At 36.0% G+C, this 19,142-nt stretch overlaps 1 protein-coding gene across 3 annotated transcripts; it reads left to right on the top strand.

Annotated features, from left to right (window-relative positions):
* The first annotated feature begins 480 nt into the window (after positions 1-480).
* Positions 481-9,241, top strand: LOC141677150 (uncharacterized). Of its 3 annotated transcripts, none has more exons than XM_074482916.1 (11): positions 481-773; positions 955-1,255; positions 1,777-1,854; positions 1,956-2,509; positions 4,128-4,763; positions 4,851-5,005; positions 5,849-6,096; positions 6,242-6,375; positions 7,753-8,081; positions 8,168-8,271; positions 8,689-9,241. In XM_074482916.1, the coding sequence occupies exons 2-11, from the start codon at positions 985-987 to the stop codon at positions 8,757-8,759; spliced, it is 2,580 nt and encodes an 859-aa protein (XP_074339017.1). In that variant the 5' UTR covers positions 481-773; positions 955-984; the 3' UTR covers positions 8,760-9,241. The 3 variants fall into 3 exon arrangements, with proteins under 3 accessions (XP_074339017.1, XP_074339015.1, XP_074339018.1); XM_074482914.1 differs by having other exon boundaries at positions 939-1,255; XM_074482917.1 differs by having other exon boundaries at positions 483-773; positions 939-1,255; positions 5,849-6,051.
* Positions 9,242-19,142: the final 9,901 nt, after the last annotated feature.

The raw sequence follows: 19,142 nt of genomic DNA, 5'->3' as shown, positions 1-19,142 counted from the left end.
ACATGTATAAATGATGTATAGCGGATTCAGATGCATACCTTTTAGCTAAAAAAAAGGTGGGTAAAACAACTTACAAATTGAAAAAAGATTATGAGAAAAAAAATTCAGTTAACTTATGTTTAAGTATACGAAGTATTTTCACTCAAGTTACCTCGTACATCTGTTATTCATATGATAGGAAAATTTAAAAAAATTTATTCTAACCTCTCAGATTGAGCTAAAGGAAAAAATACGAGTCATTTACATTTATATAAAATGAAGATGAATTGATAAGTCATTTATTTATTGCATTTAGTGAAAAAAACAAAAACATGTACGTGTTTAATGTGTTAATTGTATGTGTTTAATGTATTATGTCTTGATTAATGTATATTTATTTAATATTAGTATGTTGTCAACTCTACACAGAAAACAAGGGATAATATAATAATCTTTCAGATTACTGCATGAAGTAAATTATTACTGCATTTAACAACGCCCATAAACAAATGTGTTGTGATTTACTAGTGTGCGATTATTAATAATTTAGAAAGAAAACATAAAATTTGGGAAGAAACAGTGAAGTGGATCGACAAACAACGTGTGTAATCTTGTTCATCTCGTAGACACATACTACACACAGATCATTACAATATCCCTGTTTAAACACACACATCCTATACGTAAAAGACTGTTAATTCACAACCCCAGTTTCAATTTCTAGGGTTTAATCAATTAACTTGGATCTTTAAACTCAACTCACTTACTAAAGATCCGATTCATTCTCCGATCAGGTCAGCTCTGTTTATAATTGTATGTATATCTCTATTTTCATTTGTAAATGTTAGCATTTGTAGTAAAGATCTATGCACATGACATGTTTGTTAAAATGCTCAAATGGGTGTTTGTTTATATTGACAATGAAGTGTAAAGTTTTGATTTTTAATGAATTCTTGAAGTTTGGATTTTGAGAAGGATTGTTGAAGTTGCAAAGTGAAAGTAGGGATGAATTTTCTGAATCTGCGGTCGCTGAGTCAGACCGCATCTTCAGAGCAGCAGAATCAGAAATCTGAACAGGAAATTCAGACAAAACCCAGTACAACTTTGGAGGGGCTTATTGATGAAGATCCATTTCCACCTACTCCGTCTTCAAACAATGCGGGTCGTGATATGAATTCCAAATTTGGTGCTTCCTTTAGTGCGACTAGTAATGTGTCGGGGTTGGAGAATCATGTTGATGTCACTGAAGATCAAGGATGGATTACTATTCCTTATAGTATGTTTCATTGTCCTAGTAAATTTTGTCGATGCTTGATGGTAATTTTGTTAGTGTTGTGTATGTGGTACTTTATCAATCCTGTGCTTTAATAGTCGTAATGTTAGGGAACTACAAACTGCTTCTGAATTGTAGTATTGATGGCTATTGGGTTGAATTATATAGGATTTGTTTGCCTGTTTAAATGCATTGCTGCTAGAGTTTGTCGAAATGTTCAACAATAGTATAGGATGAATAGGAATATTAAGACAAAAAATATGTGCTAGATCACAGAAAATGCAAGATGATCTTGCAAAACACTGAACCTGCCTACATTAACCATGATAAACTTCCGGGATGCAATACTGTATAGCACATAGCATATCTCATATATATGGTGGAAGTTCACTATAAATACCTACCAAGGGTTTTATGCATTAATTCTTCTTTTTTGTAATTTTAACTTATCTTTTAATGTTTTTTTCTCATAGAGGAAGTGTTTGTATTAAGCTGACTGTATATATTACAATGTGTTTTGATAGAGGAACTACCTGAAAATTGGATGGAAGCACCAAATATACTGTCATTTGGCTCTTTGGACCGCAGCTTTGTTTTTCCAGGTTGGTCTTATCATTTGATATCCTCCTTTTCCAGTGTGGACTTGAATGAGGGTGTTCTTGTTGTTGTAGTGTTCAAGACTTTAAATACATATTCTGTGCAGGTGAACAAGTTCATATATTGGCATGTTTGTCCCCAAATAAGCATGATACAGAATTTATCACTCCATTTAAAGTTGCTGCAATGATGAGCAAAAATGGTATTGGGCGAAGCCCCAAGGAAGAAAATGGGAACATTGCAGATGAAACAGATCATGTTTCGAGTAGAGGGGAGGTTACTCCTGATGGTCATGATAATGATCAGAATGGCGTTGGAAAGGTTGATTTGAAGAAGGATGTTTCTCATGGAGAATCCCTCCTTAGAATGGAAGATCACCAAAGACAGACTGAAATTTTGTTGCAAAGTTTTCGGAACTCCCATTTTTTTGTCCGAATAGCGGATTCACATAAATCGCTTTGGTCTAGAAGAAGAGAATCAGGCGAATCTGCAGAATTCTCTTCAGCAATTGATTCTTTTGATGGTGCAGATACCAGAACTGCAGATAACAATACCTCGTCAAGTGCATCTATAGATAGAGGAGGTTTTGATGCCAGCGCTTCTGGGGGATTGGCTAGAAATAGTGTTGAGTGTTACGCTCTTTCCAATGGAGACATAGTGGTATGTTTTGGATGGTTTTTTAGGAATATTTGCAGGATCATAATCTGGTGATACGATCATGTTCTGGTTCTGCTTTTAATAATGAAGCTGTATGTGCACAGGTCTAGCCATTACTTGTGCATGTTATTTTAGGTGTAGCTGCTCCAAAATTTAAGGTGGTGCCTTTTAGTTTTATATGCCTAACATGCGTAATTAACAATTGTGGTTTGAGTAGTGCATCTACGTTTAAGTGAAAATTTATTTTCTGGCTTTTAGTAGAACATGTCACTAAGCAAATTTCCTAGGAATTCTGAATACAACTTTTGTAATCAACTCACTAATATTTAAAAACATTCAATTTTTTTTAGATAAGCTGAACATGTGTATGGCTAGATGCAAGTGGTCGGTTTGATGATAGATATAACTCATGGAGGTGATGTGGAGCACGTAATTAATAGATTAATTATTGACTTTTATTATATATATTTTCAAGATAGATGAGTTGCAATATGTTTAATAGTTTAAGTATATCAGGATTAGATCATTCTTCCGTTTATGAAATCGACTAGATGAGTATATGGTAGTAGATCCCAGTTAGAATAACTTCCATCTAAAATTGTACTTATTCTTGAATTTTCTGTATCTCTACTTAAATGATTTTTAATTTCCATTTTTGAAGGAGATTTTCATTGTGAAATAATTTGAGAAACTTTATGTACTCTTTGTGAAAAATTGTCTCTTTAAAGATATTGATCTGGTAAGAGTTCCTGCATCACTGACTCTAGACATTTACCTACTTTGAGAAGCTTAACTTGTCAAAAATGCGGTTTATCTTTTTTTTTGGCTAATGTTAGAGGAGGTTGTTAAACTTACTAAAACTATTTCATATTTCAGACTGGATTTTGTCTTTCAATCTCAAAAGATTGGGGTAATGAAACTCTGTGGTTCTGTTTGTTTTAATTGACTACTAGCTGGTGTAACAGTTGTTCTCTAAATATGTTTAATTTTACTAGTACATGTAGGTAATAGGATATCAGGTTGTCGCTTATGACTGTTTAGTTTACAACTACCTTGAAGAACATGTAAACCGCAACCCAAAAAAGTAAATGTAAGTAAACCTGATTGTAATCGTTAGCATGACTTTGTCCTAACTGGATTGTGTACCAAATGGTGGAATTAGACTCTAATAGTGGCTAAAATTTTACTCGGTGTAAGTAATTTTTTTTGCTTCCTCTGCCTAATAAAACTTAACAGTCAAATGCTCAAAGCTATAATTAAACTCCAGTTTGACTGTTTTATTGACTTTGTTTGACTTCCTCACTTCCTCTGACGTAGACTCTCTATGTCAGTTCAGGTGTTATATATATATGTGTGTGTGTGTGTATTTTTGATTGGAAACTATTCTTCATTATATGTTCTATGGACACTAAAAAGTAATTCTAGACTCAATGTCACCGAGATATATGTAATGAATAATGAGTATGTAAATAGAAAGTAGAAAGAAAAATGCAAAATGCAAAATAGTCGTAATAATGATTCTTTCAGATTAAATTCCAGATCTAATTTAGTCGCAATTGAACATTTGATATGTCAAAGCATTACTAATTCTCATCCGATTTTCTTAATTGGAAGGGTGCAGGTATTATTACAGGTTAATGTTGGTATTGTTTCCTTAAAAGATCCTGTCTTGGAAATTCTTCAGTTTGAGAAATATCAAGAGAAAAGTGTCAGTCTCGAGAAACAGGAAAACCGAGTGCCTGAAAATGAGGATCCTAGTGGAGATTTATTGAAATGGTTACTTCCTTTAGATAATTCCATTCCTGCTCCATCTCGGCCATTATCTCCTCCTCATCCTTCTTTGAGTTCCAGTGCAAGTATACGTCCCACATCCTCGAGGCCCAACTCATCAGTGTCATCTACTTCACAGATGTTTTCTTTCGGAAACTTTAGAAGTTATTCAATGTCAGCGCTTCCGCCAAATATCTCTCCATCTCCTTCTGTAGCGCCTAATCCTAGGCCAAACTTCGAAACCGAGGATTGGAATCATTTCTCATACAAGAACCTTGAGAAACCTGACAGTACTGGGAATGAAGGGCTTTTATCTTTTAGAGGAGTATCATTAGAGCCTGAAAGGTTCTCTGTTTGTTGTGGATTGGAAGGCATTTATATCCCAGGAAATAGGTGGAGGAGGAAAATTGAGATAATCCAACCTGTAGAGATCAATTCTTTTTCTGCTGAATGCAATACAGAGGACCTTATTTGTGTCCAGATAAAAGTATGACTGTAAATTTTGTCGTCGATACAGTATTCCAACCATACCAAGGGCTTTGGCTGATTTTTATTTTTTAATTGTATTTTACAGAACGTTTCTCCCTCACATACACCAGAGATCATGGTTTATTTGGACGCCATTATGATCATATTTGAGAAGGCATCAAAAAGGGGACCTCCTCTATCTGTACCAATTGCGTGCATCGAGGCCGGAAATGACCATAGTCTGCCTAATCTTGCTCTTAGGTAACAGTCCAGAAGCTCTAGAACTTGTACATATGATTTTGCCTCCTATTTGCTACAGCAAGACAAGTGTTTCTTTTCAATTCCCTTTTCTTTTAATAATATAATTTTATTATTCGCCTATAAAATAGAACTACTATGTTATGTGTTTTTCAAACATTTTTTTACTTTTACATGTAGATGTTTAAATAAAGTTTTGAAGTCAATTAGCCTTTAATATTAATGTGAGTACCTGAACTAAGAGTTTTAATCTTTAAGGAAAAGTTGTTTGTGCAATCAGTATTATGTCTTTGGAATCTGACCAACCATCTTCTAGTTTCAGTAATACTTCTGCACCATATATGCTACAAAATTATGATACTTGAAACTGCTGTGATCTACTATATATCTCGCATCAACGTGTGTAATTTCCATTTACCAGAGTTCTATCAACTAATTATATTAATTTGGATCATTCGTAAAGTACTTTTGTGATCTTTTATTAAAAATTTGGAAAGAATATCTTATACACCACCAACATTCTTTCTGAAGCATAGATTAGTAGCATTTCCAAATGTACGGTAGCTTATGTAATATCTTGACCTTAAGTTCTGCGCGATTATAAGATTCTGAATATTTTCCATGTCTTTTCCCTTAGACAATTGAGTGAAATATACACTGGTTATATGTCTGAACAGCAGGAAGTTTCTATAATAAAATCTTGATATAACTAGATGTAATGTGTAATGTTTATATGACTTTACTTTTGTAGTAGTAAAGGAATTAGATTGATGACCGCGTATTATTGAAGAATATAAATTACTACTTCTATGTGCTTCATTTGTAATGGATATGTACACTTGGCAGGAGGGGTGAAGAACACTCTTTTATTCTCAAACCAGAAACTTCAGTGTGGAAGACTCTTAAGGTTCCTGGTGAAAGAATTACCCAGCTGTCACATTTACGCACCGGAAGTGTATCAAATTTTCATCACCCAATCAATATTGATCAAACTGCTTCAAATATGGATCAATATGCAGTTTTAGTATCATGTCGGTGCAACTATACTGGTATATATTTCATTTATTTATTTCTCTGTTGGTGCAACTATACTGGTATATATCTTATTTATTTATTTCTCTTTTTGTTGTTACCTATTTCTCTTTTTGTTGTTACCAGAGACAGAGTACTTCAGAAAATTTTCCTGATGCTTACTATTTTGTGTTACTTCCTCTTTTTGTTACATCCTTGTGTTTCTAGAATCAAGGCTGTTTTTCAAGCAGCCAACTAGCTGGCGACCTCATATTTCAAGGGAGGTTCTGATCTCTGTTGCATCTGAAATGTCGAAGCAAACTCTTGTATCAAATGGGAGAGTTCCTCAACTTCCTGTTCAGGTTCTGGGATATATCATTTTTGCGCATATGCTCATATACTTAATACTTTGTTGCTCCGACTCAGTTCGAAGTGTCAGACACGACACATTTAATTGTCAAACTTAGTATGCTTCAGAACCTGTTATTATTTTACCCCCTGCTCCCGAGTTTTAATTAGGGAGGAAAGCACAGATGTATAGGGAGTAAAATATCATAATTTGCATTCATATTCGTGCTCCTGAGGTTTTTTTGAGGAAGCAAGTAAAAATTGTTGCACATTTTTTATGCTCTCCTCCTCAAACTTGCACTTCAAAAGTGGGATGCAAAGGAAAGCAAGTGGGTGTGGATAATTTAAAAGAAAACACAGAATGTACGCTTACTATTAACATATCATTGTTAAATATAAGGATAAAATGTAACTTAACAATTAATTTTATGCTACCCTTCTACTTGGGAGCTCATAAACAAAAGTAGTTTCAGTTTATTCTTTTTTTAAACTCCGGAGTAAATGAGTGAAAGTTTTTGCATTTCACTTTAATTACTTTCTCTACATTTCTCTGCTTTCCACCCTAAAGAAACTTGGGACCATAAGACAGAAACCTCATGATTTTTTATTGAACCAGCTTCTTGGACAAATGTATATTAATGTTGACTAAAATTGATACTCAAGCGAAACATGATTTTGTGAAAGACTTTGCAAACTATAGATGTTTTTTCTTGTTACCACTATAAATAAACTACTGACACTACTTTCTTAATATTGCCTTAAAACAATATATCCGTGTTCTACTTAATAAAACTTATTCCCAGGATTATGGTTAATCAGATCTGTATTACTTGGTAAAACTTAGTGTAAGGAGTATGGTTAATCAGATCTGTATTAATTTTTAATAGTAAGATACAGACACTCCTCCGCTTACACTTTTAACTAGGAATTAATTTAGTACTGTATATGATAAAGGAGAAGAGTGTAACTAGGATTTTTTTATGAGTGATGTATATATCTTAATGAACATAAAATTAAACAAAATAATTTTATAGTATTGAGAAAATTTATAGTATTAATTTGACTTTAATCAAATAAGTCATACTATGTCATACGAGTTCTTGGAGGATTTCTATTATCGATACGTGTTCCACCAGTGATGTGCCAACTTTCTTCTCTTCTTTTTCTATCCAAGTTTATCTCCTTTGCGGTCTTGTAGTTGGTCAAAGTGCCTAATTTCTTGTCCAAAGATTTAACATGGAGCAAGTAACGTGTCATATGTATGTTGTGTTGACACTGGTATGACGGCTGAACTGAGAAGTTGGAGAACACTTTTTATTACTTATTTAATTTTTTAGGTCAAGCTCCGACTAGAATTCTAGAATAAAAGGATATATATTTTGTTTTGTCAGGTATTGACTCTTCAAGCTTCAAATTTGACATCTGAAGATCTAACAATGACAGTTCTTGCTCCTGCCTCATTTATGCATCCCCCATCTGTACTGTCCCTAAATAGCTCTCCAACGTCACCGTTGAGTCCATATGTTATTTCTTCTGGGTCTGCTGGCAGAATTCAGAAGAAGAGCTCATTCCCAGTTGAGCTGGAAAGCCAGAAGTCTACTGGAGAAGGTGGAAATCAATCTGTTATTCCCGGTGAGAAACTCTTTGCAATCTCTGATGTCTTGCCAAGGGGTGATGTGGGTTGTACACACTTGTGGTTGCAGAGCAGAGTCCCGTTAGGGTAAGACATCCCTGGTCTTCACTTCAGAGCATAACACTCTTGCTGAGATATTTACTTGTGGTTGTAATATGTACTGTCTATATCAGATGTGTTCCTGCTGGATCCACGGCTACAATTAAGCTTGAGCTGTTACCATTAACTGACGGCATAATCACGCTAGATTCGTTACAGATTGGTATCAAGGAGAAAGGTACTCTTTAGCTTGTTTATATTAAAACCATCTTTTCCAGATTTTTCAGCGTATACTTGCCAAATCACCAAAATTAAGCTAGAAAACGTGGACCTGAAAATGTTTTAAAATTATTTACCTTAATATAATATATGTTTGTACAATCATCAGGCGTGCAATCGGGTATTTGCTACTATATTACATTAATTATTTCTAGAGCATACCTGAATCTTGTATATGTAAGTTTTGGGACTTGAGTTGACAAGAAATGTTTTTTTTTAAAAATATTTTAATGCTGGTCATTAAGTTGCATAAAAATCTCCCCCTAACATATGAGAGAGTAGGCTGAACACCTGGAAGTATAAACATCTCGATCTTTTTGTCTTTTTCCTGTTTATGTAAATGACTGAACACTGGAAGTTCATTCTTGCATGATAGGTCAAACTTATATTCCTGAGTATTCGTTGAAGATAAATGCAACATCCAGCATTGCCACAGGGATCAAATAGCAATGGTTGTTTTCTGGTCTACTTGCATCCATATGCTGAAGTCGCAGATTGCCAGTGGGATATCTAAGGTTGACGACCGCAATATTGGTTATTTTATTATTGAAAAATTGGTTGGGTATGTTTCAATTGTTTACTTTTGAGGCTTGAAACATACCTGCTTGGCTAGTAAACTATTGTAAATGTGGCGCAACCTTGAACTTTAAAATCGCGGTGTAGCATATGCCTTATAGATAAAGAGAGGGTAGTAAATCTTATATTAGTCGATGTCTAAGTACAGCATTATACCTTGTTTTGTAAACCATAAACTGCAACACTAATTGTTTCATAGACGTTCTGCAAGAAAATAGTTGGAAGTTTTCCTTTAACTACCGAAAAAGTAGGCTTGGCCGAAATTGAAAGTATGTGCTAGATGTGAAGTTTGTAGCTTTCCTGTATCAGATTTATATATATATGGACACTGTTAGTGAAGTTCATTGTTGTTTGCTGACTGTCCTTGTTATGCCTTTTTCCTAATACATTAATGTAGTTTGATCTTTGATTTAATCTGGTTTCTGCGATCTGATACAAGTCAAACACGGGTGGATGATTAATGGTTTATTAATGTAGTTTGATCATCAAGTTTATCCGGCCGTTGCGTTCTAAAACGAGCTGAAGACAGGATTGCTATACATTAAAACATCTTCAATTTAGACATTCTCAAGTTTACATATTACTGTAGTGGTTGTATCTATTCGAATACGGGACAAGTTTAACCTATTTTTATATAAAATTAACGAAAACAATCATTTTCTGAAAATTTGGTTAATATTAGCGGATGTGATACTCAATTTTGAGTGAAGTATTATGTATATGAATTTATCCGATATATGAAATAGCCATCTAAGGCTAAATTTTGCCATTTTTAAAAAATCATTATTTTGGTTAAATTTTTTAAAAATTGGCTATTTTTGTATTTTTTTTCCTTTGAAAACCTGTAATTCAAAAATAATTTAGACATTATTAAGGACTTTGACAGAAAGATGCATGATTGCAGGTTATGTTTGTTTAGGAAGATTGAGAAAAGGTCTTCAGAATATATTATTTTATTTGTTTTGCAAAATTTGTAAATTTATAATACGTAAAAGATATAAAAATGTTAGTCATAAGTGGAAATATAAATTATGTGCCAGTTGTAGAAGCCAATTATAAAAATACCCCTAGTGTATTTGCATTGAAAATCATAAATTATGTGAGTACTATAAAATCTCAATAAATAAATATTTGATAAACGAATAATTCTATCAAATAAATATTTTTGTTATCCTAATATAATAAAGACAATGTATTTTTGATCTCGATAAATAAATAATCTCAATTGATAAATAAAATATTTTGATCTAAATGGTATCCATTTATCAAGTTTTAACTGTATATACTTAGGAGAATCGAGACCATTAAATATTACTTTGTCTAAACCGATTTTTATAAGCAATGAAAACGTTTCGGACAAAGTTTCTTACATATTTGAAATATGTATTTTGGATGATTAAAATACACTTACATGTTCTAAAAGAAAATTGTACTCATTTAATTGAAGAAAATGTAAAATTATCCTCCAAATTAACACTTTTCAAATAATCTTTTTAAAAATAAATATAAGATTTCTGAGAAATATAAGTTTAAACTATGTACAGAACTGATAATCCAAAGTTCAAATGTTACAGGGAAAGGAGTTCAACACAGCTAATCGGACTTGTGAATGATGGATTCGTGGAATTTCCATGAATTGCGATGAAATCGATATTTGATCTCCGGTAATTATGTGGGGAGTGATGCAGGCTATTCCAAAAATCTTCTCCAATTTCTTTATCAAATAATGTGATTAACATATTACTAATTTTAATTCGTGATCGCGCATACGTGCACGCGTGGTTCTATAACATATTACTATTCTAACTCGTAACCGACACATTTTAATTTACGAGTTGTGCAAATTTTGAACAAGTTCGATTTGGATCAAATTAATTGAATTTCTGTAGGAGTCGGTTTTGAACGGGTGTTCAAACACGCACACATGGAGATCTCGATATATGACACATCAAATTTGAATTTCTATAACATTTCTCTCACGTGTGATGAGACAGTGGAGTGTGTTGACGGAGGAATTTGTTAAGAACAAATTTCGAGATTTGTAGCCGAAAATAAGATCTGTGACGGTGGTTCTTCGTCGGAAAACGTGAACAATTTTTGGTGGTTGTGATTAATGGTGGCTGAGATCGCTTAGGATTAGTGGTGACTCATTTGCGATCTCAACTTTTGACCCCTTACAATTTACCTACCTATCCGTATTTATCGGAAATCAAGCCAACGTAGTTTTTGGGGAACAAGAAACCTAATGGGCTTAGATTTCTCATCCCGAGGCCCAGTAGGAAATATACTGGAAATCGTCTTTTACTAGCTTTAGGAATGTCCGACGATGAGGCCCAACCATAAAGGCCCAATGCTCGTCCACGGCTTTAATACTACGCGGATAAGGTATCTCCCTGGCCAAGATAACCCTCCGCTGCCGGCTGTTTCTCTAATTGTGAACGCAGGTATAGCCGTAGTTCACCCCAAATATTGTACGCATCCTTGTTCCCTGGATAAGGAGCCCCTACCAGATTACAGGACAAGTGATCCCAAGTTTTTCGGTACAAAGTGCAAGATAATCCGAAGTCTCCCAATGAGAACACCCGCTGACTACAGAGACAGAGTTCCCAAAGCACACACCAATATTCACCTCACATCCCCAATAAGGACACTCATTGACTACAGGAGGAGGCCTTCCGTACAGGCATACCCCTGGAGATGTCTGACCACGGACACCGCCTTTCTGTGGTTGCATCACAGAAATGAGTTCTTCAATAGAGTACCTGCAACAAATATATTAGTAATAATAATCTTCTTCCCTTTTAAAGCATCCAAAGAATTCGTCCAAGCAATATAGTGAGGTTCCAATTTGACCATTAAGGCGCGCCCTAACACTATCATGTGTTGATGCCACTTTGCATCATCAGTAAAAGTCTTCCTTCTCCTCAACCTGAGGGCGCCCCCTAACTTATAGAAAGTGAGGGTTTTTCCTCCTTATTTAAGCACTGTGGGCGCGCATTAACTTCTTAAGACTTTTTCCTGTTTTCATCATTTTGAGGGCGCGCCTTGAGTTTCAAAAGCGTTCATGTCTCATGTTATGTAGAGGGCACACCCTTCTCTTTATGAGAGAAATGGGCTTGCCCTATCTTTCCTTAATTTTGGGCATAGATGCCCTAACTTCATCCATTTGACCTGTTTTCGACTCGGATAACACTTATACCGAATTCTGGGCATAACAACTAACCCCCAAATTTCATATACTATTAAAAATGAAATTGGAATTTCTAACCTTTGTCATGATTTTTAAGAATTCACATAAGTTTTATCCAATAAGTTTTCTCACTAAACTAGGGACATATTCTCTCCCAACCACCTTTCTCAAGCCAGACTTCACAGACGCTCACTAGAAACCTGAGTTTCTAGAATGAGCTGCGCGCCTTATTTAGGATTCTAAAGAAGGCAAACTCGTGACAGAATCTTTAAACGACTCTTCTCAAGACAATATGCCTTTGGCTTAAAAAAAGGAAAGAAGAAATTGATTTTGAAAGAAAGATCACCAATACCTGTAGACACAGACTTAGATGACTGACTTGAGGAATTAAATTAAGACAGATATAGGGGGTCGAGATTTGTGTAAACGTAGGAGCTGGGCCATCAAGTGTTTCTTAGAAATCAATTTCTCCCAGCATGTCTCCCCAATCTTCCGAAGGCCCGCCCATTTCTTCAAATACCGAGGGCGCGCCTAAAGAGGACTCTTCCGTTATACGAGATGAAATGAATTTCTTCGATGAAGACACTTATCAATTTTCAAATTCTCCTGAACCCTCGCCCGTCCCTTCGTCCATTAGGAGGTTTATGATAGCGAGGCCGAATTTGATTAGAGTAAGTACGAACAATAAACTGAAGCTGTGAAGAAACGCTTTAGAAAAGAGCAAGGAAAGCTGTTTTGTATGGGGCTTTCGTCTATTTGTTCCGACGAACAGTTGAACTGGTTAATGAACTTTTATGATATGGAAGGAATGTGGGCGCGCCCTTTGAGCATGATGCTCCCTTATATATTCAACGATGGAAAAAATTTCAGAATTCCCAGAATGGTCACCGGCCCAAAATTGATCTCACTGGGTTTGGGCGCGCCCTTACATCCTACCTTAGGGATGTAATTGAATTGTATGACTTGGAGCCCCTTCAGCTGTCTCCAAACAACTACATGCTTGTATTAGCCTTGTTCATTCTTTATATGGATTTGAACTTTCCTCAGCCAACCATGGAAGAAGTGAACCACTTTTTTAGTCTTCATAAATCTGATCATGTTTACTATTACTTAGTGGTCGATAAACAACACAATAAAAAAGGGTTTTTTTCAGTAAATGTCAGCCATGAGAAGGGGTGGAAAGAGATTTTTTTCTATCTATACGATGTTCCTAGAATCAGGATTTAATTCAACACCGAACCAAGTAAGGGCGCGCCCTAACTTTTATTGTTTTCCTCTTTCTTCTTTTTTCCTCTCATCTTACCCCTTTTGTTCAATAGATAAACCCTCTATACGAGAGCTCGAGGACGCGCCCAAAGCTTGTGCAAAGGCTTTACTAAAGGTTGCAGCAGAGAAATGGAACCTGAAAACACTCGTTACGAGGTCAAACTTAATGAGAGTTGAAATTTATTTTGACTTAGTGGGGACCAAGTGCAAATATGTAGAATTTAGGAAAGACAGTCTAATCTCTCATTTCATAGATGTTGACAGTGATGATAAGATGGAAGAAGAATATGAGGATGGCACTTTTCAAAACAAACATCCACAAGGTTTGAATTGTTCCTTTCTTTTATTAAACTAAGTACTTTTTAATTGAGGCGCGCCTTCATGCTAGGGCGCGTTCTTACTTGAACTTGTATATTTGTTAAATAAATTGGCGCGCCCTTAGGGCGTTCCCTTATTTTATTAATACTGCATCATATTTTCCTTTATTCTGCATATGTTTGTTGTTTTTATTCAATTATCATCAAATAGACTGTTCGGATATTATGTAGTGAGGGCGTGCCCTATAAACATGGCGTGCCTTTTTTTTACTGTACTAATCGATCTTTTTAATCTTTATGCAGACATGGCTCCTCTAAGAATTCATTAGTCCTTTGGGGCGCGTTCTGGCAAAAAGCCCAAAGTGCGAATGCAAAAGAAGGATGCTTCAAAGGCCTAATCATCTATTCGTGTTTATATACCTATCCTTCATCCTACTCATGTTCCAAAAAGGAAAATAATGGATCTTACTGAAAAACAGGGCGTGCCAAAAAGACCCAGAAAAGTGGGTGCGCCTACTGATTCTACATCTATGGCGCTTAGCTACCTTGGCCCTTTGGGGCCTGTCTACATTACAGACGAAGAGGTCAGAATATGGAAATCTATAGATTTGGAAAAATCTATCAAAGATTCAATCGAGGCATCCTGCCAGCTGATGTTCCACTCCACCCAAGCCGTGGACAAGCTGTTAGAGGAGAGGGCACGCCTTGAAAGGATGCATGGGGATAACAACTTCTCCAACATAATCTCAAGGACAACGACCTCCTTCATGCCAAGGATATCAAATCCAGAGATTCCCAAATCTCCTTTCTGAAAGGCGAGCTTGAGAATCAGGGATCTCAACTCAATATTGCCACTGAAACTGTCGCCAATCTGTAGAATGAACTGGCAGAAATGAAGTTGAGGGTGGAATATCTTTAAGAGCAGCAGAAAAATGGCTGGCTGGAGGAGAAGAGGGAGATCACATATGATGTTTTTGCTCGCGGCTTTCACCACTACAGGATTGGTTTCGTGACAAATGATCCTAATTACTCATTCAAAAAATTTGGCGAAGAAACCGTTGCTGAAATGATTGAATTTTAAAAGGAATATGTTGAAGAGATTAAAGAGAGGAGAATTAAACTTGGGCTAGAGGAATGACGAAGGCGTGCCCACAGGTGAAGACACCCATATAGAGGACGCTCCTGAAGTTGATCCTTCAGTCCTTCTCCAAGTCATTCCTTCTAGCAATGATACTCAGGTCGCGCCCTAATATTTTCCTTCTTTAATTCCTTTTCAATTAATCGTTTTAATATTTGAGATGCTAGTCCTCTTTTAAAGCTGGGCAAATTGTAAGATTGAGTACTTGGCTATTTTTTGTACCTCCTTTTTATGCACATTATGACAACTGGTTTTCTTTAATATACTTCTTCTCTATGTTTACTCTATAGCTGTTTTTTGCTAGCAATATTCCTTTATAAAATTTTTAATCAAATATATTGGGCGCCTCTACCTTCAGGGCGCGCCCTTTAAGTAAGTTTCATCATTTTATCAACCTTTTTGAGATCAATTTTTTTCCATGTCACATTATTGAGGGCGTATCTGTAGATAGGGCATTTCCTAAAACTTTTGCTTTACTTGAGTCAGAATTCTTTATTGGCAATTTTGCTATAACTTAGAATTGTCTCTTGATATTTCATATATGAGAATCAACTTTCAGGTATGTTCGCATAATAACAAACATTGAAAGTTAATCACTATCTGGGCGCTTCCTCCCACAGGGCGCGCCCTTAAACTTTTCGCTATAAATTTATTATATAAAATTGTTCAAGAAAATTATAGGGCGCGCCTTCTACTAAGACATGCCTTCTGATGTTTCCTTATACATGAGTCAACCTGATTGTATAATCCTAGTTGAAAATTTTTAAAGTTAATTTTTGTTGAGGCGCTTCCACCATTAGGTCGTGCCTTATTTTATTTACTCAAGATAATATTTTGGGCGCACCCTAAGTTTATTAGGACGCGACGACGCGTCCAGTAAGACATGCAGTTGTATAATAATTTTTTTCTTTTATTCATAATGTGCTCTAGTGCAAAAATTACACCAGTCCCATGGTTACTATGCTCTGTGGGGAAATTATTTGAAATTTTTTATCCTTCAACTAGTTCTAAGGTACATAGTTATATATACCACCCCCTAGGCCAGCAGGAATTTATTTGCTACTAGTCTATTACATAAAATCAACCATAGAAGCGGGGGGCCAGAGCCGCGCCCTACTGATAATACTTTCACAAGTGCTCCACATTCCAGGCCCGAGGAATGAGCTTGCCATCCAAATCTTCCAAGCGATACATCCCTTTCCAAAGTAGAGCTTTGACTTTGTATGGCCTTCCCAATTATCTCCAAGCGCTCCATGCTGAGCTTTCTTTATATTTGGCATGACCTTTCTCAAAACAAGATCTCCCACTTTGTATGGTATGGACTTCACCTTTTTGTTGAAGTACCTGGCAATCCCCTGTTGGTAAGCAACAAGTTTCAACTAAGAGTTTATCCTAGCCTCATCCAACAAATCTAAATAAAGCCTTTGGTTGACTTCTGCATCTTCCTCAATAAATAAATATCTTCGCAATGATCCAGCTCCCATTTCCACGGGAATCATTGCTTCATACTCATAAGTTAACATGAAAGGGGATTCACCGGTAGTTGACCTCAGAGTCGTGTCATAGGACTAAAGAACCATTGGTAGTTGCTCTGATCCATCACCTTTCTTTTCTTCCAACTTGGCCTTCAGAGTATGTTTAATGATATTATTCATGTCCTCGGCCTGGCCATTACTTTGTGGATGATAGACCGCAACAAAGTCTTTTTAATGTGCAAATCTTTGCAAAGTTTCTTTAATTCCTTGCTACCAAACTGCTTCCCATGATTGGATATGAGCTTGTACGGAATACCAAACCTATAGACTATGGAACTGAAGACAAAATCTTTGATTTTCTTAGCCGTGATTGTTGCCAATGGTGTCACACCCCCAACTTAAATAGCAAAATAATTATAGCTATTACATCATTTTAAAGAGTATTACACAACCAAAATCCAAGATCTTTACAGTTTAGGGTTTGAAACAGCCCAACACTACCAACTATTACATCTGATTACAAATACCGAGTCCTCACACAACTATTATTACTTATTCTACCTGAGCTCGAACATAAGCGTCAGCATCACAGGTCTTACGGGCAGTCTGCTTGAATCTAACCATGGCTGCTAGCTGTAATATCAGGGTAAAGCAAGAAGTGAGCCAAAAGCTCAACAAGTGCAAACAATACAGCGCAAAGCATAAATCGAGATATACCTTTAGGAATGGCAATGGAATGACATAATCAATGATAATCGAGAGATAAAACTTACGTGAGTTGGCATCATTTTGCTTGCATCAAAACAAATTTTAAAACCATTCTTAATCAAAATCATTTTATGACGCTACGGATTACAGCCGGTGATCAGCCGCGAAGTAATCCCGAACCTCGCTGGGTTCTAAAACATTATTGGGAATCCCTAGGCAACTTTTAAGCCTAATATAAGTGTGGAAAGGACTCGCGTCTCAGTCCAGATCCACCATTCAAGAAAACATTTGTCCCCCTTTGGGACTGAAAAATCCACCTTTTATTCATTTTGAAAACTGATGCCGATTTATGACAAAATCTCTTTTGACTGAAATCATTTTTATCAGGGGATTATAGATCAACTTGAAACACTGGAAATATGACACTAAATCGCAGGGCCATGATCCACTAGACTTTACTATATTAGGGTAATCGAGAGATTTCCATAAACAAGAACTTTGACAAGGAAATTGAGCAAGGCTATTGGATAATATGAAAGAGTAATGCCAAACTAGGCTTAAAGCAAGGGTTGTAGACAAGGTATAGGTATTAGAACATCAAGAAGATAAGCATCACTGGTTCCAATAGGATAGAGGTGTTAAAATATAAAGAAAGTGATCATCAGCTCAAGATATAACAGGGTATCAAGCTTTAGGGTAAGGATAGGGTTATCAAACAATCATGAATGTATTTAAGAAATGATTGGCTTTAAGGTATCAAGATAAAGTTTCTATCGAGGTTATTTCAAGAGTTGAATCAAAGCATCAGGGTGCAACATCAAGATTTCTCAGGGATCAATAGCATGATAAACAAAAGAATCAATAAGATATTATAACGCATCTCTAATTTATCATGGCATTAAACTATCATGAAAGACTTTTGAACTACTTGCAATATGTACTCGAGGGTTCATGGCATCTCTATGTAACTCAAAGATAAACAAAAGATACGCTTGATTTAAATACATCAAAATGACTCAGGATAATTGCATCGATATATATATGAACTGTTTGCAGCAAATACGAAGGTCAAGTTGAATCACTTGCCTTGAGATAGACTGGTCTGGTCTGACTGGTAGGAGCAACAACTGGAGCTTCACTCGACTTTTAAGGCAAGTTTTCCCTCGTCTCGAGATCCTACATAAATAATAATAATCCTCATTATAATATATTCCTTCCATCTTAACCTATTTACAACCCGAAATTAAACATGGATGGCACTTAGGCCTATACATACTTAATTCATATCCAACATTTATATTTTTAAATGTACACACGTAGCCACATAATCACATATCGTATATTAATACCAAATAACATCATATACACCATAATGCCACACTAGGCTTGGATGATCTCGACTCACCACTCAAGTTACTTGGTTGCTAACTAAACGAAGTCTTCGAATTTGGGCTTCCTAACTCAATGTGCCTTTCTTAAATTATCCAAAACCTATTGACCCTCACTTGTGCCTTTTGTTCTACTGACCTTACACTATCTTACAACTATGGTGGTCGACCTAATACTCACTTCTAAGTGTCCTAAAACTATGTGATAAGTGAAAGTGCTCACTGGTGCAAATTTCAGAATGGTAACTAAGGTTTCTTGAGTGCATTAGACACTCTTAAACTACAAGTTTTTCTTCAAAATTTTTACACAAGGCTCTCCTGACCTAAGGGCATCTCACAAGCTTGATGTGGCTCAAAGGCCTGGCTTGGGCCTTCTTGGGCCTAAGCTAAAAGTCCAAGGTTCCCCTGTTTTTCTGGGCAGAAAATGCCCTGACTTGAATTAACTTGTGACACATGGTTCTAGCTCATATCCTATGAACTATGGTTGGAAAAACTTCTCTGACATACCCTCTAACTAAGGCCCAATTGGGCCTAATGAGGGCCTACCCATGACATGGCCAAATCTCCCTATTTCCAAGTTGCAACAAAACTGTCCCCTGCTGGACAGATTTTGTTATTCTACTTGTGCACCTAACCAAATGACATGCAAACCTCCAACCAACTCCTAAAACCTATTATATACTCCCCATACTAACTTCTGGTGGCTTGGGCCTCAAAGTGCACATCAATGACATGGTCAAAACTCACTCTAAACCTCAGGGTACTAAACTGA

Source organism: Apium graveolens, chromosome 8 (assembly GCF_009905375.1).
Source record: "Apium graveolens cultivar Ventura chromosome 8, ASM990537v1, whole genome shotgun sequence".
Taxonomy (NCBI): domain Eukaryota; kingdom Viridiplantae; phylum Streptophyta; class Magnoliopsida; order Apiales; family Apiaceae; genus Apium; species Apium graveolens.
The sequence above is the reverse complement of the archived record's forward strand: the minus strand, read 5'-3'. Positions and strand labels throughout refer to the sequence as shown.